Source organism: Medicago sativa, chromosome 7, assembly GCF_051527215.1.
Source record: "Medicago sativa cultivar Bolivia chromosome 7, Bolivia_mono, whole genome shotgun sequence".
Lineage (NCBI taxonomy): Eukaryota > Viridiplantae > Streptophyta > Magnoliopsida > Fabales > Fabaceae > Medicago > Medicago sativa.
Window position 1 is genome coordinate 4,746,683 of NC_140755.1, and position 27,709 is coordinate 4,774,391.

General features: G+C 32.5%; 3 protein-coding genes across 3 annotated transcripts; 1 reads left to right on the forward strand and 2 right to left on the reverse strand.

The window, feature by feature from the left end:
* Window positions 1–6,373: 6,373 nt before the first annotated feature.
* Window positions 6,374–10,921, forward strand: LOC146903681 (pentatricopeptide repeat-containing protein At4g21880, mitochondrial-like). Its single transcript, XM_085725807.1, has 12 exons — window positions 6,374–7,055; window positions 7,159–7,341; window positions 7,484–7,548; window positions 7,775–7,882; window positions 8,074–8,187; window positions 9,156–9,260; window positions 9,367–9,471; window positions 9,561–9,725; window positions 9,804–9,928; window positions 10,006–10,120; window positions 10,235–10,452; window positions 10,534–10,921. Exons 1-12 carry the CDS (start codon window positions 6,503–6,505, stop codon window positions 10,769–10,771), a joined length of 2,094 nt encoding a protein of 697 aa, XP_085581933.1. The 5' UTR covers window positions 6,374–6,502; the 3' UTR covers window positions 10,772–10,921.
* Window positions 10,922–12,240: 1,319 nt separating this feature from the next.
* Window positions 12,241–13,685, reverse strand: LOC146903682 (uncharacterized). Its single transcript, XM_085725806.1, has 2 exons — window positions 13,498–13,685; window positions 12,241–13,210 (listed from the first exon to the last, which is right to left on the reverse strand). Exons 1-2 carry the CDS (start codon window positions 13,658–13,660, stop codon window positions 12,852–12,854), a joined length of 522 nt encoding a protein of 173 aa, XP_085581932.1. The 5' UTR covers window positions 13,661–13,685; the 3' UTR covers window positions 12,241–12,851.
* A 1,724-nt stretch (window positions 13,686–15,409) lies between these two features.
* Window positions 15,410–24,642, reverse strand: LOC146903683 (signal peptide peptidase-like 2). Its single transcript, XM_085725805.1, has 14 exons — window positions 24,442–24,642; window positions 24,203–24,361; window positions 23,745–23,856; window positions 23,176–23,292; window positions 21,978–22,135; window positions 21,415–21,594; window positions 21,087–21,121; window positions 20,815–20,971; window positions 19,973–20,026; window positions 19,762–19,854; window positions 18,514–18,656; window positions 17,745–17,815; window positions 15,978–16,061; window positions 15,410–15,878 (listed from the first exon to the last, which is right to left on the reverse strand). The coding sequence occupies exons 1-14, from the start codon at window positions 24,586–24,588 to the stop codon at window positions 15,775–15,777; spliced, it is 1,614 nt and encodes a 537-aa protein (XP_085581931.1). The 5' UTR covers window positions 24,589–24,642; the 3' UTR covers window positions 15,410–15,774.
* Window positions 24,643–27,709: the final 3,067 nt, after the last annotated feature.

Below are 27,709 nucleotides of genomic sequence, written 5' to 3' on the forward strand. Positions count from 1 at the left end.
ACGACCTTTTGGCTTTCTCTAGTGTCTTTATTTAAATCATAATATAATTGTGAAAATTCACAAATATAATTTTCTATGTAACAAGGATTACATATGGATAAATTCATTATTCTCCATAATTTTTCAGTGTTAAAGGCGATATTTGAGTCTACCGTATCTTGCCATCCTTTGAATTCATTTAAAAGCCATTCAAAGATTTTATTAATCATTCCCATACTGTTTTCTGCAGTTTGTTCTTCTTCAGGTTTTTCGGCCAGAAATTTATATGCATTACCTTCTGTTCTACACAAAAGATAATTAAAAATTTGTTTTGGGCTTAGACCTTTTAAGTCACTATCTAACTGTATCTGGATAGTATTTTTATTATACCAACTTCTTATGGCTTGAACAAGATTGTCAACACAATCAATATTTAAAATTCCACTTCCATCGTTTACACTATGTTTGGGAATATAATTCATAGGAATTTTTTGGTATTTTGCTTGAGAAAATTCCCTATGGAATTCTGTATTCCAATTATAAGAGGGTCCTCTTTTTGTTCCTGAGCTTTCGCCCATTTCTAATTGTTCTATTTTAACGAAATTTCCGTCGTCTTTTGAATCATCATCGGAACTAAAGTCGTAGACAAAATCTTCTAGGTCTTTAGGTTCAGGTTCTTCCTTAATGGAATCTTTTTCATTTATGTCTAAAGTAGCCATAAGTTGATCTAATTTTTCGAGTTGATACTCTATGTTTTCTTCTATACTCATTTCTTATAGTCAGAAAATAGAGTTTTTTCAATTTCTTCAATCTTTTCCTTATTCTTCCCCCCTTTTTGAAGAGAAAGATGTTGATTACAACAATTTTTTATTAGATAATTAATCATATCAGTAATATTGTTTAACTGAGGATTAAAAGAATGATATATATGAGGATTTTTATGATTCTCATTTTTATTGTAACACGGAAAATCTTTTTCCATATTTACCCAAGTTTCATGGGGTCTTTCTAATCCTTGCTCATAATCTTTCGTAAACAAATTATTTTGTTTATAGATTTGAGGTAAGGTTTCAAGAAAAGAAATTTGTCTTTCAAATCTCTCATTTAATTTCTTGGTTTCGTCAAGCAAAGCTTTAACTCTGGTTGTGAGTGTATTATTTTCTTCACTCATCTAGCTAATTCTTTAAGTTTATTCCTTAAATCTTGAGCTAATCCTTTATATTCATTATATAAAAAATGATCTTCATTTTCATGGCTTTCATATAAATATTTGTCTAAAAAATATTTAGCCGTTGTATCACACCATTTAATTTGTGCTTTAACTAGTGTAATATCTTGATAATTTGGACATAATATAAAGGGTTGTAAAATACATTTCCCTGTTGGTCCTTTAATAAATTCCATTATTATATTTAAACTTTTAAGGTCGGTTTTTGAATAAACTAATTTAAAAAATTTGATTTTATTGGAAAAGTCATTTGGGTGACTGCACCGTAGAATTTCCTTTGAATTTAAACTGATTGTTGCATGGTAAATAACAAACCCTTACCTACGTCAACTTTTCAAGAGGTATAAATGCACCTTGGGGTTTTGAAAAGGTAGTTGTGAGGTTTGAATTTCAAATTCAAATTTAATGAGCATTTTTCCCGCTCAAAATCTAGGTTTAGGGTTTTGAAAGGCTTGTTTACATTGTACATTAGGATTAAATAATAAGGATGTCCATAATGCGAACAACGATAAATGCATAAAGAAGAACAAAATCGATGAATTGAAGTGATAGCATTGAACTACCGAAAATTAGTATGACATTTGAAAACAAAAATGTCAAAGTTAAATTCTCTAAGGGTGTATTTGCGAAGAGGGTTTAAGAGAGGAGGGGAGGGGAGGGCTTACATTCCTTTTTTAATTTAAAGACATTATAAAATAATTTTAAAAAAATTGAATTAACAACATGATAAATGATCATATAATACTTCAAAAACACTTAATTTATCTTAAAAAGACATTTTACATTGTTAGTAATTTAAAAAATAAAAGTGAGCCCTCCCCTCCCTTCCCCTCCTAAACCCTCTTCCCAAACACACCCTAAAGCATGATGTTCCTTAGCTTACTTTCTAATATTTTATCAGTTATACTAATATCTTCCATCTAGAGCCAACAATGTTCATGCAAAGCTTAATCCTAGTTAGTTTTGACCACAATGAATACACTGAAACATGCATAATAAGAACAAAAGCAGTTAATTGAAGTGACATCATTGAACCGGTACATAAAATTGGTATAAACAAAAATGTCAAGTTTAACTCTCTAAAGAAATATGTCCCTAGCTCTAACTAAGAGTGTCTATTTATCAGCAGCAGCATCACATTATCAACATTTTGTAATATGATGATGCACACAAAACATTGAAACATACCGATTCAATCTAAAAACAAGTGTAGTTATCACAAGCATGTTTTGTTCCACTGCATTTGATTCCTTAACATGTCCAATCTAAAAGAAGAAAAACCAAATACCAAAGGTTTTAAATATGACCTTGTCATAGCTTTGATTTCCTCCAACTCACGTGCATAAACATAAATATGATTCAAGGTGCAATTTACACGTAAGTTTTAAATTTAAGGGGGATATTCATGCATAAGTTTTTAACTTGCGAGGGGTATTTGCACGTAAGCAATAAATTTGAGGGGGGTATTTAGTACCGTTGAAAAAAAAACAAAATTTTATAAAATAAATATAAAAAGAGGCGACGGTGGCGGACATTTTGGTGGAAACTGATTTTGGAGTGGATTGGAATTTTGTTTGGAGGCGCCGGTTTTTGTGTGGGAGGAAGACATTCTTGCTCTCTTGATGGAGGATTTGAATGGAGTTGATAAGTGGAGGTGGAGGTTGGAGGAGGATGGCATTTTCTCGATTAGATCCATGTATAAGAAGTTGGTAATGGTAATGATTCCAATGGAAGCAAAGAGGGTGGAAGAGGTGAAGGTTTTCTCCCAAATTTGGAAGTGTCTGGCTCCTTCGAAAGTGGTGGCGTTCTCTTGGAAAGTGCTCCTTAATCGGATTCCAACTAGGATTAATCTTTCCCGTAGGAATGTGGTCCCGCCTATTGCTTCATTTAGGTGTGTGTTTTGTGGTATAGCCGATGAAACGGAAACTCGTATGTTTTTGCATTGTGGGGTATTGTGGAAAATTTGGGAGGAGTTGCTGCTTTGGTTACAAGGGGCGTTTATTATGCCTCCGAATTTGTTTATTCATTGGGCTTGTTGGGATGGCTTGGCATCGAAGAAGAAGGTGAAAAAGGGGTTGAGACTCATTTGGCATACGACTATGTGGGTTTTGTGGAAAGCGAGAAATGATTGCATTTTCAACAATGGTGTCATTAGGGGAGAGGATTTAGTGGAGGAGATAAAGGTTTTGTCTTGGCGGTGGAGTCCTTCGCGACTCCAAATCCCGGTTGTTCTGTTTTATGAATGGGTTTGGAACCCTTGGGATTGCATTTCTCGTTAGTTTTGGGGCTTCTGCTGTGCGGTTCCAAAAGAGCTGAATTTTTAGTCACTAAACTACATAAGAAAAAAAAATTAAGCGATAGAAAATTGTAAGTAAATATGTTTATCCAGGCGATGTGTGTGAGTTAATTTCAATTTTATGAGTATTAACATTTTTAGGCTTTATTGTGTAAATTTTATACATTAATTTTTCTACTAATTAATTCAGTACAAAAAACTTAATCATTCATGTGAATGCACTTAATTTTTAAGGTTAAAAACCTCTAATTGTGTTGTTGTTAATGTTTAAAAGGACTCGATACTTATAAAAAAATAAAACCTTAATACTTTACATTTCGCTTTGAGAAATAATCAATAGACGTCCACAATCCATAATAAATTTTGAGAGATAAAGAGATAGAGGAATGGTGTGATATATAGATGGGATATATCAGTGATGTGATATAAATAAATAAAAAATAGAGAAAATGGTGTTGAATAATTGTAAATGAATAAAAGGTGTTTATAACACCAAACAAATAAATAAAGGGTGTTTAAATGTCATTGTTGTTTCACTTAGATAAATGAATATGTTTTTTTTTAAGTAAGATAAATGAATTAAATTTTGTAACCATAATCTATGTTGTAGATCTGGTTGGAAATGTGATTCGGCTTTGAAAGTTGCTTTGTTTCAGTTCATGAGCATGTTAGCTACACTTAGGCATGATTTGTTTTCATCTTGGTATTTTGATATGAAAAGTCTGAATTTGTTCCAGTTGCCTAAGCATCTAAGCATCTTAGTTAAGTTCTTGTGATTTTTCCCGATATAACTTAGCTATGTATTTTTCATGGATGAGTAATTTGGGTGTTGGGGATTTTAGTGTTCTTACTAGGGGCACAAAAGGAAGCATTTGTGACCTTCGTCACTGCAATGTTGAACTAGATGGAAGAGTATGTAGTTCAGAGGACACATAATAACGTTTTTAGAGTCAATTTAACAAAAAGGGTCTACCATGAGCAATATATGACACTTCCCCACCCTAGAACTAGAAGTCTATCTAAGTAAGTAAAAAATTCCATGGTATAACTCGATTTCTATTTAGTCGTTTCATAATACGTAATTACGTATTGATACGTATTAATAATAACAGCTTACATAAAAATAAGCTTACATAATAACATATTATCAATGCATAATACGTTATGGTGTGAGCTTACAATAATTGGCTATTGTGTTTCTAAATACAAGCATTAAATATATTTGGTAAAAAAAAAACATTAATTATATACAAGTTATAGACGTTATCACCGATTCAATTCATATGGTCGAGTGGTAAGTTTTGAAACAAATCTCTGATCCTTGAAATCCATATGGTGTAAAAGACAAATTGAGTATTGGGGTTAAGGAATACAGTTTGAAGACTTAGTAAGAAAAGAAGATGAGTATTGTGGTGATCGAAATTGAGTATTTTCTCTCAACCCTTTATCTTTTTTACTTTATTTGTCATTTATTTAATTTACCCCATCATCTCTAATTTCTAAATTTGTTTAAACGTTTTATAAGCACTTTATTTCTTTTGGTTAAAACATTTTTTAAATGCTTATTTTTTAAACTTCTTAAAGATCGCAATTCACTCCCCCTTCTTTGTGTTTGAAGTCACTTGTTCAACAGTTGTAATAGACAAATTGAGTATTGTGGTTAGGGAATAAAGTTTGAAGACTTAGTAGGAAAAGAAATTGAGTATTGTGGTGATCGAAATTGAGTATTTTCTCTCATCCCTTTATCTTTCTTACTTTATTTGTCATTTATTTTACCTCACCATCTCTAATTTCTAATTTTGTTTAAACGTTTTATAAGCACTTTATTTCTTTTGGTTAAAACATTTTTTAAATTCTTAATTTTTAAACTTCTTAAAGATCACAATTCACTCCTCCTTCTATGTGTTTGAAGTCACTTGTTCAACAGCTATAATAGACAAATTGAGTATTGGGGTTAGGCAATAGAGTTTGAAGACTTAGTAGGAAAAGAAATTGAGTATGTCCCTGGAGCTTAGCTCAGTTGGCAAGGACAATGCATAATATATGCAAAGTTTGGGGTTCGAACCCTGAACACAAAAAAGAGGCAAACTCATTAATATAGGCAATAGAGTTTGAAGACTTGGTAGGAAAATAGTGTCTCAATGATACTCATTAATATTTCTCATAATTTAATTATTATTATAGGCAATAGAGTTTGAAGACTTGGTAGGAAAATAGTGTCTCAATGATACTCATTAATATTTCTCATAATTTAATTATTATTATTATTATTATCAAAAACAAATAATCGAATTTTAATTCTCAGAGTTTTCGCCATCAATAATCGAAATTTTATTCTCATAAGTTTTCTACATCGAAGATAATCATATACAAGATGCATTATTCACTATGTGTGGACACATTTTTAAACCACAATGAAGTTAATAAGAAAATAATGTGACGGTAAATAATTAAGTTAATTTTTGTCAAAAAAGAAAAACAATGAAGTTCATTACCAATTTTATCTTAAGAGGATAACGCACTACGCACACAACACTGACACTTTTTTAAATGAATTATTTTGATTCAAATTGATCATAAAATATAGGCTAAATTGCATTTTTGGTCCCTTAACTATTTAGGTAGTATCGTTTTGGTCCCTTAATTAAAATTTGATTTATTTTGGTCCCTTAACTTCTCTTCGTTACACATGTTGGTCATTTCCCTTAGTTTTAATTCATAAAGGTTATGTTTTCTTCATTTTCTTCTGGAATTTTTATGGTATTCTTGTTGTTGAAGGTTGATGGAGATGATATGAAGATGAAAAAGAGAAGAAGACGACGAAGAAAACAAAGAAAACCTAATATTAGCTATTATTTCAGGAAGCATGAAGCATGAATTGGAATTAGGAATAAAATTGGAATTAGGTTGTAAAAATAAGGGTAAAATAGACAAGTAAGCTATTATTTCAAAGTCGAACCCTACCTTGCTTCACTCACTCCTTGAAGTGCAGATCAAAGATGATGATGCGCGCCTTTTCCCTTCAAAAACTACGTGTTATTAGCTATCATTTCAGTAGCAAAACATCATCGTTTTCATGGAACCCTATTCTCTCTTCCGGCAAACTCCATGATGCTCCTCCTCCGGTTGGGAAGCTTCTTCATGGATTTCTAGAGAGACTAACAATTGAGAGGGAAAAATTGTGGATTTCTAGAGAGGATACCATTGATGAGCAACAACGTTTCGAATTGGAGATAGAGAAGGCTAGGTCGTCGTCGTCGACTGGAGAATTGAATTTGATTCGTCATCTTCTGCAGTCAATGCCAGTTCAACTAGAACTAGAACTAGAAGAAGAAACATACGGTCCACTTCTCAAGTATATAATTGACATGGGAGATGTTGGACAATTTCAAATTTTCTCTAAATTGATTAAAGATCATATTCGCAATTCAAAATCAATTTCACGATTCGGTTATTATGACATGTTGATGTGGATAAGGGTTAATGACGAGGCCATGATCCGCGATGCTTGTGAATATATTAAAAGGAGTAACACAACTGAAGAATTACGAGGTAGATTAGATTAGATTAATCAATCAATCTGTTTGTTTTTATCCAACAAAATTCTAATGCAACACTAATTATTTGTATTATTATTCAATCTTTCTTGTTGCAGAAAACTACTTTTTGGCTCTTTGTGAAAGTGATGACCGCAAGGCACAGATTTCAGATGTGCTTAAAAATACAGACATTACAGAGTTTACTTCCACAGATGAAATATTTTCAAATATATTCAAATTATTAGGAAGGCTGCAGTTGAAATCTGAGGCGGAAAAGTTACTATTCGAATGTTATGACGGTACCATTATTATGTTGTTGTGTTTTTGATCTGTTTCTTGATTGCTTACCTTTAGAATTTCAGTTTTCAAAGATTAGAAACTTTACAAATGTTCAAGTAGTGCCTTGTATTCATGTTAATGACATATTCTTATGTAGTGCAGAAGATGATCTGGAGGAAATTTCAAACTTCATTGATATTTATGCATTTAGCATTCCAAATTTAGAGGTGACGAACTTATCATGAATGCTTATCGTACGTAAACACCCTTAGATGATATGTCATGTGATACTGTTATGCGCGCTTATCTACAATTTTCAATCGATTTCACTGTCCATTTTGACTGCCAGCAAGAAAGCGATGCTAAAAGCATAATTTTTTTACAATAGTTGTATGTTACAATTTTATTTTTTTTCTTAGCAATTTTCTTATATCATTTTTTGGTAATTTCAAGGTTGAGCATATCATAAAAGAGATTGAGAATTTGCATGGTCTGTTGAAAATTTCACCTACATTCTCTTTGTATGAAAAGCTAATTTTGTATTGTTGTGGTAAGAATAAGGTATAATTTTCTCCTTTATTCATTCTCATATTATGGTTATCAATTAAGTAATTGTCATAAACTCATCCATGATGAGAAGGAAAATGATAACAAGACGTTTGCTCCCCTTAGATCAAATTTTCTCTTCTTTCTGTTTTATGTTACTGTCATTTTTCAAAACTGCATTTCATTTTTCTTTTTAACTTATGCAGGTGGATGTAGCTATTTATGTTGTTGATAAAATGTGTGAAGCAGACTTTATGCCCTCCAGTCATGTAATGCAATCTGTATTAGAGACTTGCTCAGAAACTAATCAAGATTTTCAGGTACTATATATCTTACGTAGAGCAGCTTCCCTGTTTTTTTCTTCTTCTTTGAATTATGTTCTAATCCATTTCTTCACACAATATGCTGTGTTGGATGAGTGGCAAGATTAGATGGGATAGGATTGCGAATGACACCATTAGGGAGAGATTTGGGGTAGCACCTATAGTAAAAAAGATGGTAGAAAATAGGCTAAGGTGGTTTGAACATGTAGAGAAAAGACTTGTAGATGTTGTAGTACAAAGAGTATATCAGATGGAGGAGGGTGAGATTAGAAGAGGTAGAGAAAGACCAAGAAAAATTATAAGAACTGTTAGGAAAGATTTAGATGTTAACGAGTTGGATCCATATATGGTTTATGATAGAACACTATGGCATAATTTGATCAATGTAACTGACCCCGCTTAGTGAGATAAGCCTCGATTGTTGTTGTATTTCTTCGCACAATATGTCATGTAAGATTGTCTTTAAACTATTGAACTATGGCACAATACGACATACAAAAGAAAACTCCAAAAGATAAATGCTAAGATTTAATTATGACATGTAAACCGGTGCAAGTTATTCTTCCCCAAATCACTTTTAAAATTACAAAAAACAGAAAAGGTGCCCGGTGCACAAATGCTCCAGCATATGTAGGGACCAAGAAGGGGTCACGTCATTTGGTGTATTGTATACAGCCTTACCTTTTTTTTTAAAACAAGAGACTGTTTTTAAGACTTGAACTTGTGACTTTTCAGTCACGTGACAACTACTTCACCGTTGCTCCAAGGCTCACCTAAAACTTTTACACTTACATAATGAAATGTATGATTCATTTTTCCCATTTCAGTAATTTCAGGAAATGACATAAATAATGAAGCAACTATGGGTTAACATTTAAGTGAAGCATTTTTTTCTTATTTGTCTTGTTTTACTAATATCTGGTTGTTCATTTTCTATTCCTTTTGCTATGTTGACAACAATCAAGGTTGATCAAATCTATTCCATCTTAAGTCGCCATCGCCTTCACCATTTCAAGATAAATGGAAAGATTTACTGGCTTTCGGCACACTTTAGTGTAGTGATGAAAGATGTAAGTTTTACCTTTTTTTTAATGTATGCTTTCAAAAGATATCATTGTAGTAAAAAGCTTTCTTTCAATATATTATCAAGTTGCTAATTAGAATATTTCCTTGTAGTATTATGAAGAGATGGAACAATCTGGAATCAACTTCGCAAAAGAAGTTTTTGTAGCCCTTATTCATGCATATGCAGCTTACAATGAATTTGAGAAAGCAAAACAGGTATGTGTAAATATATATGTTGTCATTCTACAGTTTCTCTTTTGGAGTGACCTTGTAAAGGACATAGCATTTTGTCCTTAACATTACAGGTTGTTCAAGATCAACGTATACCAGTGAAGTGGTTAATTGAAATTAAAAGAATGCTTGTCTCATCTCTTGCATCACACGGGAAATTGTCTGAGGCACTTGTTTTGTTGGAGGAAATCAAGAAAGCTGGACAAACTTTGAACCCTAGAGCTGTTTTATGTCTCATGGTAAGGTTTTAGATTATTATTAATTTGTATAGCTTCCACTTTAAACCTTAAAACTCATCAATCATTGTACACTCTTAGGATGTGTTATGTTTACACAGCGAGTTGGAGAGGGGTCTTCTCCTACGCACGGAGTTGAGTGGCGAAGATTGGGTTCAAGGTTGCAAAATGGTTATGCGGTACTCGGTTCAATACAAAAATTTAAGGTATGATATTATTTTTTCCCAATATTAAAGTATGATTTTATCCTGCCGTTTGTTTATGTTCATTGTATATTTCACAGTTCTACCATTGAAATGTTTAAACAACTCAAGGATCATTTCGAAAGTGATGATGCATTCAAGAGAGGGATTCTTTTTGGAGGAAGTAGGACTAGGATGTATCATCTTTGTGATGAAGTAAGTTTTTGTTTCCTTATGACTTGAATAAGGATTCACGATTATAAGAATTAAATATTGGTTTAATATTTCTGCCTGTATGAAGCATGACATATTGGTCTCATGTATGTATAGGCCTTTAATCTAATTTTTGAACATGGGTCCACACATTTGCAATTTGGATTGGACTTGCTAGATCTAATAAAAAAAGAGGTTGGCCTTCTTCCTTTAAGACAATGTTTTCATCGTCTCCTATCTGTTTGTGCCTTTTCAAGAGATTTGAATAAAGCTAATTTGGTTTGGAGAGAATATGCATTGGCTGGATATCCTTATGACGGAGATAGCTACTGGGGGTGGGCTTCTAACCTTTATATTATTTTTTCCCTTTCTCATAATATTTTCCTTCTCCTTATGATGTTACTTTATGGTTGTAGAATGTATGACGTGCTTTTGGCCTCGGGAGAACACAAATCTGCTGACAGTATACTCGATAAAATTCCAAGTTTTTATCACGATCTTTGTTCAGATCTGAAGCACTACTACCGGCACCGCTACGTCAAAAAGAACGACGTACCAGTATCCGAGTTTGAACTTGCTTCCTATAGTTGGTTCGCCCCGCTTAACTCGATGAAAACGAGGCAGGCACGAGATGGGCCGGGTCGACCCACTTAACTTGTTTGTGTTTTATTTTTTAGACTTCTTTATCATTATGAGATTATTTTGGTTGTTGGATTTATTTTAAGATTTGTTTTATGTTGCGGATTTGTTTTATGTTGGCGGATTTTCATTACAATTTGTTAATTATATTGTTTTTACCACAAATTTGTTTGTTGTCTTTTCTTTTATATTTTCTTGCGATAAAAGCTTGGTAAAAGCAACATAGTTTTTCTTTTGTAACAATTAAGTTTTAAAAAATACATCCGAAAATGGATAGTAAATACTTGCATAAATCAAATAGTTCACAAACTTTAAGCAATTTTGTCATAAAACTCAAAAAATTCACACGGTCAAGGTAATGCACGTAATTGTTTTTTTGGTGCCCACAATGTGAATCATCAAATTATGTTTGATTCTCCTGTGATAAAATTTGATTTTGAGTAAATTGATTGTTATTAAAAATGAGTTGAATGTAAAGTGATTTGTGTTTGGATTCATGTAAAAGTAAGTTGAATTATACATTTATGTGTAAAAATGAATTCTAAAATAAAAAGCTACAAATTCTAGTTTTAAATAAAATCAATTCTCAAGGTAAAATCAATTCTAGTTTCAAATATACCTCTTAGTAATAAGGGCAAATTGCACTTACCTCCCCTGATATTTCCTTAAATAAAATCTTCACCCCCTCTAGTTTTAAAAAAACACTTACCTCCCTTGTATTGTAAATGGCGTTTACTTTTGTTCCAAAGCTTGAACTCTACTCTAGTGGCTTACGAGAATTTCAACCAAGTATTGTTCATCTCATGAAAACAGGACTAATATTGTTGTTCATCTCATCAGTAAAAGACCGATATTAAACCACAAATACTACGCAAAGAAAAACGCTAAATTAGGTTGCTAATGTTCTATGAAAATCATGAACTGATTAGAGCTTGGATTACAGATAAAAATTATGTTGAGATTTGAATAGTAAGATAGAAATTATCTAAATCAGTTTATTATTTTTCATTATCTGTTTGATTACGGAACAACACTTGCTCACCAAATTTACTACACACCTAGCAAATTGAAATTATGAACTTTCCTTGAAATAAGTTGGGGTATTTGAAACTCAGAAAATTGGGGAAAATAAAAATTATTGGAAAGGGAAATTTGAGTAAATGGCGACGAAAAGGAAAATTAGTTATAAATTTCAACAAAGGGGAGTTTCGGTGGTTGAGAATCCCATGGTTTCTTTGCTTTTGTGTTAATGGGATGTTCTGGTAGTTGGTTTCATTTAACAGAGAAGTAACAGTGTAATCTTGCAAGGGAGGTTAGTGTATATTTGATAAATAAATAAATAAATAAGGGAGGTTAATGTAAGTTTTAAAACTAGAGGGGGTGTTATTATTATTTAAGAAGAACTTAGGGGAGGTGAATGTAATTTCCTCTAGTAATAATACAAATTTTCATTAATGATAAGAAATTAAAATCGGACATATCTATAAACAAAATGGTGTTTTACTAACACTCACATAAAATAAACGCAATAACTACACTATTACATTTCATAATCTACGTAAAAATGATAGATGTAATTCATAAAAGGGTCGTATTTTTTACACAGCTGCTAGCTAGCTAGCTAGGTATTTCAATAAATAAATATCAAATAACTATCACAAGAATAATAAAAAGAAAATGAAGAAAGGATTTTGGTTTAGGAGGTGATGGTCGAGAGAGAACACACAAGAGGAATCCAAGTTGTGGGGTCCCCTAAAATAAAAGGAGGTGATTGAGAGTGGTGTAGGATAAGGATATTGAGTAAGAGGAAGAGAAGGGTCACCCAATCCCAAATTTAAGGAAAGGGGTCCAAGGAAAGAAAAGAAGGTGCTATAGAATGAATTTTGGCTAATTTTGTTTTGGTATACCAAAAAATTTCACATTACTTGAAAATCGAGGTTACGAACTTACGAGTAATTTATAAATACCCACTCAATTCAACAACAACTTTTAACTAAGTTATGCATTTGTGAAGTTTCCATAATATCTAAAGTGGACAATACCTTAGAAAAGTGGCGTGCATCGGACTTTTGGAACAAATTAAAATCCAAATGAATTAATTTGAGCATAAGGTAGTATTGATCATATTTTCAGGTGGCTTGTAACTAAGAGCTCCCAAGCTGTATACACATAGGTTATTCTCTTGTTTTGATATCTCACTACTTCCTGTGCTCTTCAAGAAAGGAACATTGCAAGAATAAGAAGATGATGAGGTTCCTATCAAGCTTGCTTCGCAGAGAGTCACAATCTGTGAATTACCATCCATGGCAATTTCGCAGTTAGTTCCATCCACTGATGGTATATTTAATTTGTATGCTCCCTCTCTGTCTGTTGTTCTATTCACTGAGAAATTTATCTGTTCGTTGGTTCTTGGTGAGCTTGCTCTAAATCTGCACTCTATATGAACGTCAACACCTGATATATATCATCATAGATACATACATATATCAATTCAATCATTCATTGCTTATAATCCATAAAGTTAAGACATAGACGCCAAACACTGACACATAAACACTAGTAATGATTTAAGAAAATAAAAGTGATTGAATGTAACCATGTGTCTCGTTATCGTGTCAGACACCAACATGTATGGTGTATGAGATACTGGACGAGCCTTTAATTCAGCGCTAAATGGCATTTAATTATACATATAATGGTGTATATATTGCATGAGAAAGAACAAGGTACTTGGTACATACCTGGCAAGAGATAACTGTGTTTAGAGAAAGTGCCGGTTGAGCAGGCATCACAATAAACAATTCCCTCAACACTGATAGTGGTTGTGGGAGATTGAGCAATGAGAACAAATGGATAACTGAACAGCAGAGATGTCAGAAGAAGGAAGAAACCAATTGGATCCATGTGGAATATTGGAATCAAGCACTTTGACAAAATTAGCTGCTACCATATGTATATATTGTTGTGTGACAGTTGGAGTGTGTGCGTTCAATTTGGATTGATTTTAAAACAAGGAAAATGCTAACCATTGTCTTTGGGGCATTGGTTAAAGTACTAAAATAAGAAAGTTTGCATCAAAAAGTGGTGCAATTATTGCTAAGAAAAAAGTAAACAATTGTATTTCCAAGACAAAGTTTCTTATAATGGAATCCTTAACCATTACCCTTATGACACTAGTTAGCAAGACCCTTAAAACAAAAGTCATTACATCCAAATATTAAAATAAACAAACGGTTCGGATCGGTTTGAATTGAACCGGGTCGTTTGAATTTTAACTGTGTAGAATTATATATTTATATTGTGTCAAATAACACATTACAAACTAATTAACATCAGCACACATGACAAGTGCGACACTTAATAATATTGATATTTATTTAGATTATGTTAGATGTTAACCTATGTAAGTGCAATACTTAATAAATAATATTAATATTAATATTATATAGATGGAATGAACCCGTGAGTGTTCCGTGGGGGACCAACCACAATTGGTGACCCAAAATTTGTCAATATATAATATATTCACTACAAACAAAGACATGTGAAGAGAAAGTATTTTTGGCTTGGCATAATATCGGTGGCAAAGAAGGATAGAGGTGATTGTGTATCCAAATATACACATTACACTTACAGCGCATATTTTAGTGCATTTTTCAATTTCATGTCATGTGCCATTTGCCAGGTCAGGTAATGCTGAGGGAGAATCTTTGTAGTAATTGGGAAATTGATTGTAACTTCTTCATAAAGTACATTTCATCATCGATTGCGCTTTGGACACAAGTTGGATCATTGATGATCCTAAAGACTCTCCACATCCCATCCACTAGAAATTGTTCTATAGGCCCCTCAAGTTGCTCAACCCCCTAAAATAAATCGATTGAAAGTTAAGATCCAATCTAAATCGTAACTCACAATAGATTTTGTGTGATCGAGAGTTATGATCCAATAAATTTGAGGGGGTTTTGCGCAATACGAAGGTCCTGTTGAGTAATCATCCAATGTGTAATGACTTGGTGGAATTAATATTTCAAGGCCTGGACTGAATACACTTATTTCTTGACCAATCTGTCTGTTTCTGATATGGAAAATTGTCATTCTTAAAGAAATAATTTTCCTATTATCGACAACAACTTAATGATTGCATATATATTTAACAATAGTATCTAAGCAAAAAAAATATGATAAAATGTCCAGCAGAAATGCATAAGAAAAATAACATGTCTCAGATTAAGGAAAACAACTTTTACATGCTAAAAAAAAGAAATAACAAGAAATTACGTCCAACCAAAGGGATGGCCACAGTCTAACCTAGTCTCTTTTAAAATCTCAGAGTGTCCGGACACTCTAGCACCAATCGATATTAGCACGGTAATAAGTTGTAAACAATGTTTCAAACATTTAACCAAACCAAATTGTTCAACCGATCTAACCATGAATAAACACTCTATTCTTTGTTTATTTAGGTGATTTGATAATTATTCCGTCCTGATTCATGGTTTAAAGTAGTTCGACCCTGAGCCAGAGGTCTCGTTTCAATGTCGAGTTCTATTTTTAAAACATTGGTTTTAACAACTAAAATGATATCTATAGAACTTGAAAGTAATACGGCTATGATAATATCTGAAATCAAACAACCTACTTAGACAAAAATAACTTAAAGTACAGCTTTTATCAATAAGAAGCATTGGGTTTAGAAAGTTAAAGGATGTTGTAAAAACTTAACAAGACGAAAGTCCTACTGTATCCCTTTTATACTGTAAGGTGCTTGCATCAATAGTTATCAAATTTTAGTTGCAAAAGCAATTGACACAAACAAAGAAAAACTATGAATTGCCTGGGTTCTCCTTCTGTCTTTCCTTCTTTTTACAAGAGAGCTATGACGATGGAGCACAACGATAGTTATGGAGCCTGTACACCTGGTGTTTGTCCTAATCACCGCATTTATTTTGTACTCCATTGAGCTGTGATCATTTCAATTTCTTCAATTCTCAAAGAATATACTATAGTGTGATCACTTAAACTTCTGAATCTGAAGGCTCTGTGGACAAGGACGGGTCTGTGCCATAGTTCCAAAGGCTCTTCAGCTCACCTCTCACACATCCCAGTATGATAAAGACACCTGTTGATTTAATTAAATCAAACAATGGCCCGGCAATATGAGAGCTAAAATGACAATAGCATAAACAACTCCACATAATTTCAGCCAAAAACTAATTACCTAGTGTACATGGAACAAGGTAAAGGAGTGCAGGTTGTCCATTTCCGTCCATCAGATATAGTCCCAAATATGTGAAAACGAGGCCTGAAATGTAGAAAGACACTGTCATCAATCATGATATAAGGGATCAATGAAACTAATCTATATTACAAGTCTAAATTACTAACAAATCAAAATGGAATATCTATTATGCCATAAACTAGTCGAATCCAAGTAACTAATTGGACTTTAGGAAATCATGGATTTTATTGATATGATATTTATAGAAAAATCAATAACCGTGCTTGAGATAGTAGTGCTACTTATGCTTTATGAACCAAACAGAAAGAAACAGATGATCAATAGTTGCTATGTTGGGCTGGCATCTAATCATTCTCATTTAAACTACACTTGATGTGAATTTGAATTAGCATTCCATTACACGCTATTGTTTTGTAAGGTTTTAAATGCCACACGGGAAAAAACAGGTACGACATAAACTGAAATTCCATTTATAGAATATTGGAAGCAAACAACATATTAAGTAGGTGGAGTAATTTATGAAGAGAGTGATAGGTACAAAATTTTCAAGTAAATTCGTGACCACTAGTGTTAACCAACACAACTCTTGGCCTATTCTCATTTGCAGCTTGTAACCCTTGTTTCTCCTCTCACACATCTGCATCTGTTGCTTGTATTGTATATATAACCTTTTTAGTTAGAGATTTATAAGGGTTCCTCTTGTTTAACAATATTACAAAAGCTGTAAAACACTTTGGAAAAAATAAATCAAGTTTTGTTTGATAAAAATTCTTTTTGGTGGCTTGGAAAGGGATTTGACAGAAAATGTAAAAGCCAATAAATCAAACAGAAGTGTTAAATGAGGTTATGCTATGATAAGTTCTCAACAAAAGCTGGATTTTTTTTATCCATAATATTCTTAACTTAATGTCGAGAATCTCAAATTTGAAGACAAGGGTTGAAATATTGTCTATAATTAAAGTGAGAGGCACCATTCACCATTCACCTTACAAGTGAGTTAGGCCCAATCCAAATGCTAAGAGGGTACTAGAGTCTATCCAAGATCTGTTGGGTCGCCTACAATTGGACCACTCGGCCATGCTCCAAATGTCTAGTGTTGGGCATGAGGTGGTGTGTTGATATTTTGACGAGATATAGACAGAAGTAATGTTTATAACTAAAGTGGGAGGAATTTCTCACCTTACAAACCGATTTTGCATTATTGAGTTAGGCCAAATCCAAATTCTGAGATTTATTTTAGGCTCCTTATGATTAAGAAAGCATATGCAAAGTTATTTCAGTTCTTCTTACTTATTAAGCAGTGGGTTATTGTTTATTAAGTCATTGGAGTAAAAATACGGTTACTATTACCAACTATAACCAGTCAATGAGTGAATAAAACCAAGAAATAGTTGGCCTTAAATGTACGCAATGAAACAAAAATAAGCAACAGTTCTGATGAAGGAGAAAATGATTAAAAAAAATTATTAATTAATACTATTGCCATTTTACAACCGTCCTCGGGGGATTTGAACTTTGTACCTTAAGGTTACAAGGCTAAGCTCTTACCACTGAGCTAGCACATCAAGATATTAAAAAACATATTATTAACAATAAAATAAATTTATTAAAGAAATTCTCTATATATTCTACTGCGGATTTAACACTAAGCTAAAGGACAAACATGTAAAGAAGAAAAGTCACACTTAAAACGGAAGGAGAAAATTATAGAATTAATCAATACTAAAATGGAACAAAAGAACTTACCAATTCCATAGCCAATTACCAACCAAAGAAAATATCCATTTAATACTCCCTTCTTATTATCTTTGTCAAATCTAGACAATGAAAAGACAGAATAAATGTCAAAACAAAGCACCGTGTCAAACGTACATAAATGAAAGCTTCCTATAGAAAATATTAGAAAGAAATATAGTTACATCAAATCATTTTGGCTTATGTATGAAATATATTCCTAAAGACAGATGGCTCGGAAAGTAAAAGAATTGATCATATTTTACTTGTTAACAGATGGTGTGATATTCTGACTGGATGCTTGGTATAAGCTAACATAATGAGGAGTGATAGCATCACACTCTCTAACACTCACTTTTCAACACTCTTTTATTAGTTAAAATTCACATGGGTCCCACTATACCCATATGAACTTTGACCAATAAAAGAGAGGAAGTGAGGGATATCAAATCTGTAAAAGTTGTCTGCATGTGTCTAGTAATGGCAAGTGATAAGACCAGGCAGAATCTTCTTGCATACAAAGTGGCAGTGAGCATCAATATGCTATGTTCTTCAATGAAATATGATATTAGAGGAAAAACGCATAGCAGCTTGATTGTCACCCCAGTAAAATCGTTTCAACTTTCAACGAATATCACTACAAAATATGGTAGGAAAAATATACAATATTCATTGAAAGCTATGTGTACATCCTTTTTTTTTTAACTGAGCTATGTGTACATCTTAAACTTTGTAAATCTTGCATTTACATTTGAGATTGGGAAAATAAGGAATTCAGTACCTATGAGCAAAGGAAACAAGCAAACCAGGAAAGATGATATCTCCAAAGCCAATCATGTCATAACCACCCCATGTATCAAAAAGACGAGGAAATCTCAAAAGCATAGGAATTGCTTCACCACCAGCCTTGTCACCTCGAGCAACCTGTAAAAGAGGACTCATCATATATGATTGCAACAAATATATAAGACAGGACAGCACGAGTTCTCTTCCTTGTCAATTAAAAATAATCATACTAGAGAAAGAAAACATAAGGTACATTTGATAAGAACAAAAGCAGTTATCAACACACATCTCCATAAATCAACACACATTATACAAAAGAAGGAAAATAATAAGAGGAATTACAATTATAGTAAAACATGATTGATACAGACATGATACAAAAGACTAAACGCTAATCACTCCGTCACTATAAGCCCTTTTGACCAATTTCACATATATTAAGAAAAGTAGGTAGTAAGATAAGTTAGAAGTATTAATCAGGGGCATGTTTGGGGGGAAAAATGCACCTAATAATTTGTATATGAGCTTATATTTAGGGACAAGACTTTTTTTCAAAGGGTGCTTTTAATTAGGGACGGAGGGAGTAATCCCTATTATAGGGATTTTCACTTTCCTATTGTGCTTAATTGTATGCTTTTTTTTTTTTTTGGAATATACCACAATCAAATATTTAACTTATATTGCTCCTCTTGTAGTGGAATTGTTCCTATTATAATGGAATTTTATTGATTTTTTTAATTAAAGATTTAAATAATATTATACAAAAGATAAAATTGTAATTAGAATAATATAAATGAAGGGTATAATTGGAAGATAAAAAGCCAGCCCAAAATCATGTATCCCCTTTATATATAGGTATAGATACAAGACACTTAATCCTAAATCAATAAGAAAATTAGGAAACAATCCATGATAATAATTAAGTAATATGGAAATTAATCTTAAGATAAAAACGAAGATACCCTAAAATTGGAAACTAGTCTTACGAGATAAACTACGATACTCTAACATAATATCAAGATATTCTGATAGTTTCTTATATTCCAACACCAGGTCTAAATGATACTTTCTCCTCTGACTTCATTTTCTACTTTGTTCTCACTTTCTACCAAAATTTCCTATTTATCAAGTACATAAAAATAAAAAAATAAGCACCTATACTACTCTACCTTTGAAGAAGCAAACTGAACTGAGACAGTCCAAGTAAGGAACTAAAGTACTACTTCTACAAGTGAATACTTACTGCAATCATGACACTTTCGTGGAATATCAGCGGAGATATGAACACCCAAAAAATGTCGTAGGCAAAGGCACAAGAAAGGAGCACAGTTGCAACCTATTATGTTAGACACATAAGAAATTTACAGTAACTGTTATTAATGGCAGATACAGAACTAAGTAAGAAAGGGAAAAATGATTAATTTATTGTAGACATGAGGAATCCATTCAGATACCTTAATATTGGGTAATTGAGCCAACTGCAAGACTGTTATCATCAAACAGATTCCCTGTTACGAAAAAGAAATACTTAGAGAACAGCACACAGTCAAAGATCAATCACACAGCTAATCATTGGTTAACTGATCCAACATACAAAATAGAAAACCAACTTCCAGTGCAATGCTTCAGGAAGCTCAATAGGAACCAACCAAGATTCTGATGTTGTATTTGACTTTGGTGTGCAGACTCACACACATACATTATTTAATAATGAACTTGAAGAATAGGTTTACGGAAAAGGAAATAATAGTCAAAAGATTTCCAGTTAATAATCTAACAAACCACTCGAGCAATTGGGTGGTTAACAATGTTAAAACTTCAAAGAATGGTGGATGAGAAACCAGCTGTTAAATCAATTAAATACTTGATAGATCAGCTATAAAACTTCTTAAACCCATGAATTCATGTCTTGAAATTGTTCTGCATATACACACCTGTATGTGCTAGCGTCTATACACTTAATGTAATTTCAGCTCACTGTATGTGGAAGTGTGATAGGATTATAGGAGACATTCACATATAAATACTAGGGAGATCTATAATAGAAACTACTGCACACTTCTACTTTAGATTATCATACAAAGTTTCTAGCATCCTCTCAACTTCAAATGACGGACAGTATTTACTAACAAGTTTTAAGAAAGGGAAGTAACTTTCATCTGCTAAGCATCTGAACAAAGTTTGAATTTAGACACTGTGTTGATAACAGAAAACCGTGAATGCCACACAGAATATTAATTTAGACACTGCGTTGAATTTAGACATCTGAACAAAGTTACTAGAAAATGAAACTTACAAGAGTGTCTTGGCCAATCCACGAATAAGATTCATGTCGAGTAGCAGCCCAGAAAACCGCAAATGCCACACAGAATAAGAACACTGCCAGCGAGAAAATAGAAATCTCCCCAAATAGAGGTACATTCACGGTCTTTTGACCAATATTATGCCATTTCCTGCTCAAATGTAGATTTGTAAGAAATAGTAAAGGTTTAGAAAAATTAACAGAACACACGGCATGCAGAAAGAACACTGATTTCTTTTTATGTCCAGAGAGAGAGATTGGTGTACCTTAAAGTAAGGCTTGTAATACAATTGTGCATCCCCTGTAAATTAATACAAACTTAAATTAATGGACAGGAAATTAAAGACTTTGATTGTGTATGTTGATAATAATGATGAGTGATGATATTGATATTTGTGCTCTTGGTCTTTCACACAGACACTGCCACTCTCTTCCTATCCTATTTTCTCCTTCATGCAACTTGTGTATGAAATTGACATTCAATCATGTATGATATAGGGAACTAATACCCTCTTCATGTATACTACAAAATATGATCTTTGTCAATTTGCAAAAGTGGGAGCAAAAGCCATGGAAAGGAATGAATTACATTACCTCAATACCAGCGATGCAGAAAAGTACAATGAGCAACCACATAAACCAAGATGACATGAAGAAGAACAACAGAACAAGAAAGGTAGATGCTGATATGACAAATACAACGGCAGCCTTTGAATTAATGTTAAGAACTTGCTTATCAGAACTGCCTCTTGCTGCGGCAACATTTTGAGATTCCTAGCAAAAAAAGATTAAAAAAAATGTATATGTAAAAAGTTGTGTTTTTGAAGGTATGTTAAAAACAAACTTGAATAGATTGTTTTCGGTTAACAAAATGGTAGGAAGAGTACATGTCCGTTTAGCATACAGTTTGTAATAGTTCATGAAATTAAAAGTGGTTCTAAGAAAGAAAATAAATGATGGAAATGTAGATAGTACACGTGCCAAGGTCAGTGTATCTGATACATTTCCCATCTCAGCATTGCTCAAATATTAAGTGATTTTTGCCTGACAAAAGCATGTCCCCACATCCAAACAGTGCTTACTCAAGGCATCATAAACAGACTTTTTTAAGTACATATCATAAACTTTAAAGCTGACAAAGGATTGCAAGGAAAAACCTTGGGATATAATTCACTATAGCGTTCACCAGACTTTTCTGGAGTAGTTAGATCTGACCATAGTGAAGCACACACAATTGTTCCAACAGACACCAACCACAAAAATGCAACTGAGAAGTCTACAAGTGGTCGAGGTGGTGCATATAACAGAACTTCCACTGCAATATACAATTCAAAATTAACCATATGTAGACCATGTGGAAAATAAACCCGACATCTAGGATAAATATGCATTTTATTGATAAAAGTAGCCATGTTTATCTCATCTCCTTTGTTCAAAGGGTGCATCAAAATGAGAAGGTCCATTTATGTGTTTGCATGAGAGGAGACATGGTAGAATTTCTAGTCAGTGCATTAAAACCACATGGTAATGTAAATTACCTTTTTTTTCTTATGCTAGTGTTTTATCCATTAGATCAGTTTGCAATTTCAATTCATGATACTGTTATGCTTTATCTATGCAATTTTTTATTAATTCAAATTACAACTGAATTTAATACCATCACAAATATATCCTAATTCCAATCCAACACATAATATAAAACTCTACACAATTGCTACAGCTTAATATAAGCTCCCTGCTCCACATCTTTTGTACAACAATATCATACGAACGCCTTGTCCAACTTGGTAGGTTTGGTGCAAAAATTAATATGCACTATTGGGCTCTATCAAAAACCAAAAGTTTCAATAAAACCAGTTAGACAAGCATTTAGAGTGAAGTCTTTCTCAATGGTTTTTCTACTGTGTTTGTAGGTCTTCTGCTTTGCCATACTTATATACTATCTTCTATTTGATTCATTTTTCATGTTAGAGCCTGTAAAGATCTTACTCTCACATGGCCACACAGCTTTAAGAGGAGAGTTTTATTAATCTTTTCTTTAACAAGTCCTAAGCCAACTAAGGGAAGGGGAATAAAATTTTCTACAACTAATACAAGCAAAGAGAAAAGACTATTGTCGCGCACGTCTGAGTAACAGTCACAACAAACAACCAAGCCTTGATGTGTTGGACAGGGTCAGCTATATAGTATAAATGTCAACATAGAACTGATAAACATGTTGATTATGGCCAAAAAAGATTTTCATCTAATAAGCAAATCACAACATGTAGTAGATATTCAATCCTAAATACCTTTCTCAAAGACAATAATAGTAATAATAGTAGAAAAAGAAGCCCTAAAAGTCGAAGCCCTTACCTCTCCTTCCAGATGTTAAAGATGCATTGAGAGCTTCTCCTGCTGATTTTGTTATCATCACAACTGGAATTGTGATGTTTGCCTCGGTACTATCAGTGCAAACCATCTCAACAAGATCTGACAAGCAAAATAATCAGCAAGATATAATACAAAAAACTATGACATAAAACTTATTGACTATATGTCGCAGTGCGTACAACATTAATTGCGATGAAAGCATTATTAACAAATTTTTAATTGTTAGTGCAAAAGCAAGATGAGATTTCACTATGTATATGTTTGGTATCACGGTGGGTCGTCGTGATTCTAGCATACCCACCCTGATAACAAACATAGGCTACGTCTTTGCGTGCTTTACTCAGATTTCATTTTTCTTATATTGAATAATGTATTCAGGTTTTAATACACGTGATTATGCTTGAGGCTTGAGAAGTGCCTAACTGTAAATGGGTCGCTTATTTGAGTTGATTTTGTGTTGGCAATAGCTTATTCATAAGGAATTGTCATATGCTAAGGAAAGGATTTTCTATTACAAATTAAACAAAAAAAGAAGGGAAACATAAACTAACCCTCTTCATTATTTATGATCAAAACGCCAGTAGCACCTCCAGATTGTGCAATGGTAGCTTTAAGTTGAAAATCACAACCCCCACGAATACATAGTGCAACAGAGTCAACTAACTGCAAAATGAGAAAAGAAAAAAAAAACACTCAGGCATCACCACAGTCATCAGCTCACAAAATATTAAACACCGACACAGACACACACGTAGACAATGATAAAAATTTAATAAAATGGATTAATTATTAGAGATGTAAAAGTTAGTTAGATTAGTTAGGAATTAGTTAGTTTAACTGACTATATAAGCTTTAATGTACTACTTGATGTAACAACAATTCTCTAATAGTCAATATTATTTCCATTTCACTTTTCTATATTTTTCTCTCAATTATGAGTTCTTAATCAAATGTAATAACATGTGAAGAAAACACAAAAAGGAGATATAAATATAAAATAGAAAAGAACCTTTGAAGTTGTAGATGAACAGCAGTCAGTAGGATTAGAGAAAAGAACAGGAGTTCTGACGCTATTTTCAGCTTTTTCAGGTAAGGAAGAACCAAATCTTGCAGTCATACCGCTTTGAATAACACCTTCCTCACCATCTGCCCAGTTTTTCACCTTAACCTGCAGCAATTGAATTGAATTGAAATTGAGATTGAAATTGAAATTGAAATTGAAATTGAGAGAGATAGTAACATAGATACCAATTGGAAGGGGTTATTGCAGGATTTGGACTTGGGAGCTCTATCGTCATCGCGTTTCACATCGTTTGAGGCAGAAGAAGCAGCTGTTGCAAACAGCAACAACAACAGCACCGACAGAGAAGAAGAAGAAAAAGAAGAAGACGCCATTGTATTATAGTTCGTTGCTATTCACTTCTCATCTTACAATAAACACCGCGATCTAACTAACTACCGTGGTGTAGTAGTTACTTCTATTCTTATTCTTCACTCACTGTTCAACTCTCAAAACTACCGTTAGTAAAAAAATATATCATACTCCCTCCGTTCCTTTTTAAGTGTCACTTTTTAACATTTTACACAAACCAAGACACTCAATAAATGTTACTTTTTGTTATACAATATTCTATACTTTTACTATAATAGCCTTAATCATTTAATATCTTATTTCATATATTTCTCTCTCCACAATAAATAACTAAGGGTAATGTTGGTAAAACAACATTTATTGTTGCATTGAACTTTGAAAGTGACAGTTAAATAGGAACAAAAATTTTCTCCAAAAGTGACACTTAAAAAAGAACGGAGGTAGTAATTGATACTAATAAGTTATTTGGTTATAAAATGAGCACTAGCAGCACACATAAAAGGTAAAAATTGATTTTAGATAAAATAATAAGAATAAAACAAAAAGAAAATTTGATAAGTTATAAGCTCAAACACGGTTACAAATAACATAAATTATAAGTTTGCAATGAAAAACAATTATCAAACAAGTTTTTTTCATCATACAAACTTATAAGATATAAGTTATAAGCTACTTTATTTATTCATTTTTACCAACTATATCTCTATTTACCATCCTATTATTATTATTACAACTCTCACTAAATGTTATTTTGGACATTAGTCGTGTTAACTTGTCTATGTGAGAGAGGGAGAGGTGTTTGTGTATGGTATCTGTGTATGAACCTCATGCTTGTGTTTCATATAATTTTTTTTCTCATAAAACTCTCGAAATATATTTAAATACAAACCACCAATAGAATAATGGAGGACTCTAATTAGTAGAGGTACATTAGTTTTTTTGCTATAAATTGTTATTCAAACAAATGATTTTATTTAAGTCACGCTATATGTAGAATATGGATTATATTTTTAAGTAGCAATTTCTAAAATGAAACCAACATGAGGTGGGATGAATATTGCATGTGTTTTTTAGTTTGTTGAAGTCTAGAGTCTTTTTGTTGTTTACGACAAAAGGAGATTAACATAATGTAGTATTGTATGTAGGCTACAGACAAACAATCAATAATTAAACACGTCTTCTTTATTACAAATTCAAAATCAAAACAAGGAAGAATATAATGAAATCTATAAACACATAAAAATCAACTTTTAGTAAATCGGTCAATTAACAACAAACAAAAAAACACCGTTATTGTAATCTCTCCATCTCCAACAAGTCGGCCCTAGTTTTCTATCTCTAGGTTTTTTCTTACAGTTTCTTCATTGAGGGGTGGTTTTGGGTCAATTTTTGACCTGAAATCACCTCTCTTCATCTTTTTCTCTCTATTTCAATCTAAATAAGTGATTTTCACATATATATATATATATATATATATATATATATATATATATATATCTAGTTTTTTCTTTGTGATTTCATCATCTAAGTGTGGTGGTTTGTTGTTCGTCGTCTTGTGCGGCGTTGTTTGATTTCCCGTCTTCGTGCGGTGTTCATTTGATTCATATTGAAAGATCGATTATTCAATCAAAGATTTGGGCGTCAACGTTGTAGATCTGGAGGCCATGGATATTCTAGTCACTTTAATTTTATCATATATTTTTGTAGGCATTATTTCGTTATATGTTATTAACTTGGATGTTGTGAGTTTGTTCGCAGATTCATCCTTTACGTTTTTAGCGGTGTTGAATGATGTAATCTCTCGATTTGAATGAATGAATATCATTTTGTTTTCGTCAAAAAAAAATAAATCGGTCAATTCAGTTTTCACAATGTTGGTTCAAATGAGAAAGTGATTAAACTCTTTTGATTGGTAAGGAAAGAAACAAGAAATAACAAAAAATAAAAAAATAAATGTTCCATCATGGTGTGGTCTTTATGAATTCTTTAATACACACTTAAATATTTAATTTTAGAATGACCATAAAGGGTCTTAATCGTGGTTTTGAACTACATTAACAGTGATAACATCATTTTACTGCGAAATGAAGTCATCAAAAGATGGAAGACCATATCACAATTGGGTAAAATATGTGGGTAGCATTGGATCTCATATTGACTCGTATCAAACAATTTATCAAAGAAGTTGTCAATGGTGATGTGATCGTATTTTTTTCTTTTGTTGGTCATAGGGACCAAAAGTTGAAGAAGAAGTTGAAAAACAACTCTAGATTTATGGAAGAATTCAATGCATACATAATGAAACACAACACTATTAGAGATAATGTATTTTTTGCATTTTAAGTCATTGTTTATGGTTTGTTTTAGTCAACGTGGTTATATTTTTTTTTTTTTGCCATTTTAGGGTTTAATGGGTGGTTTCTCATTTATTACCTATAAATTGATACTTTCATATATTGATTTTCGACACTTCATCAAAAGCGTTCGAGAGGGAGTTTCATTTACGATGATCGTAAAATGTTGCCACAACGGCGGATTCAATGAAAGTGACGAGGAACAAATAGATTGCATATGTAATTGGTCGATCATTAACAAGAGTGAGAGAGATACAAATGAAAAGTGGGGCATTGGATGGGTCAGGATCGCCCATTTGATGTCTTAATTTCTACTTTTTAATCGTACGAGGAAACAATTTGGTTGAGGTTCACACATGCAACGATGGAAGCGATCAAAGAAGATTAGAACACATGACAATTACATAAAACATATTTCTTACTACCGTTGGGATAATATCGGTGATCTTCATAAATCTCTTAAATAAATTTCAGTTACTTTGATTGATTAGTATATTGTGTGTTCATAATAAGTATTATAATTTAAATTACAAAGTTTATCATGTAAAATATAAAAAGTGTAAATGATATGGAAGAATATAAAATGGTAACTTAATTAGGGTTATTTATCAGGTAAGGTATGTGATTATGCATGTATTCATCAAAATAGATGTATTTGGAGATGATGTTGTATATGCATGTGAGTAGCAAATCTTTGAATTAGAAATTAAGTCCCATTAATATATCGTTATGTCTTAATCAAGAGTTGATTTCACTTTTACATTGCCTTGCGAAAATGGAGACAGATATT

Excerpts from the sequence above, each read along its gene's own strand:
- LOC146903681 (XM_085725807.1), top strand. The coding sequence starts at position 6,503 with ATGATGATGCGCGCCTTTTCCCTTCAAAAACTACGTGTTATTAGCTAT. Across the intron at positions 7,056-7,158 it reads CACAACTGAAGAATTACGAG|AAAACTACTTTTTGGCTCTT; the intron begins GTAGATTAGATT and ends TTCTTGTTGCAG. Across the intron at positions 10,453-10,533 it reads GACGGAGATAGCTACTGGGG|AATGTATGACGTGCTTTTGG; the intron begins GTGGGCTTCTAA and ends TTATGGTTGTAG.
- LOC146903682 (XM_085725806.1), bottom strand. The coding sequence starts at position 13,660 with ATGGATCCAATTGGTTTCTTCCTTCTTCTGACATCTCTGCTGTTCAGT. Across the intron at positions 13,211-13,497 it reads ACACAGTTATCTCTTGCCAG|GTGTTGACGTTCATATAGAG; the intron begins GTATGTACCAAG and ends GATATATATCAG.
- LOC146903683 (XM_085725805.1), bottom strand. The coding sequence starts at position 24,588 with ATGGCGTCTTCTTCTTTTTCTTCTTCTTCTCTGTCGGTGCTGTTGTTG. Across the intron at positions 17,816-18,513 it reads CTTGTTTCCTTTGCTCATAG|ATTTGACAAAGATAATAAGA; the intron begins GTACTGAATTCC and ends TTCATTGTCTAG. Across the intron at positions 16,062-17,744 it reads GGTAATTGGCTATGGAATTG|GCCTCGTTTTCACATATTTG; the intron begins GTAAGTTCTTTT and ends TCTACATTTCAG.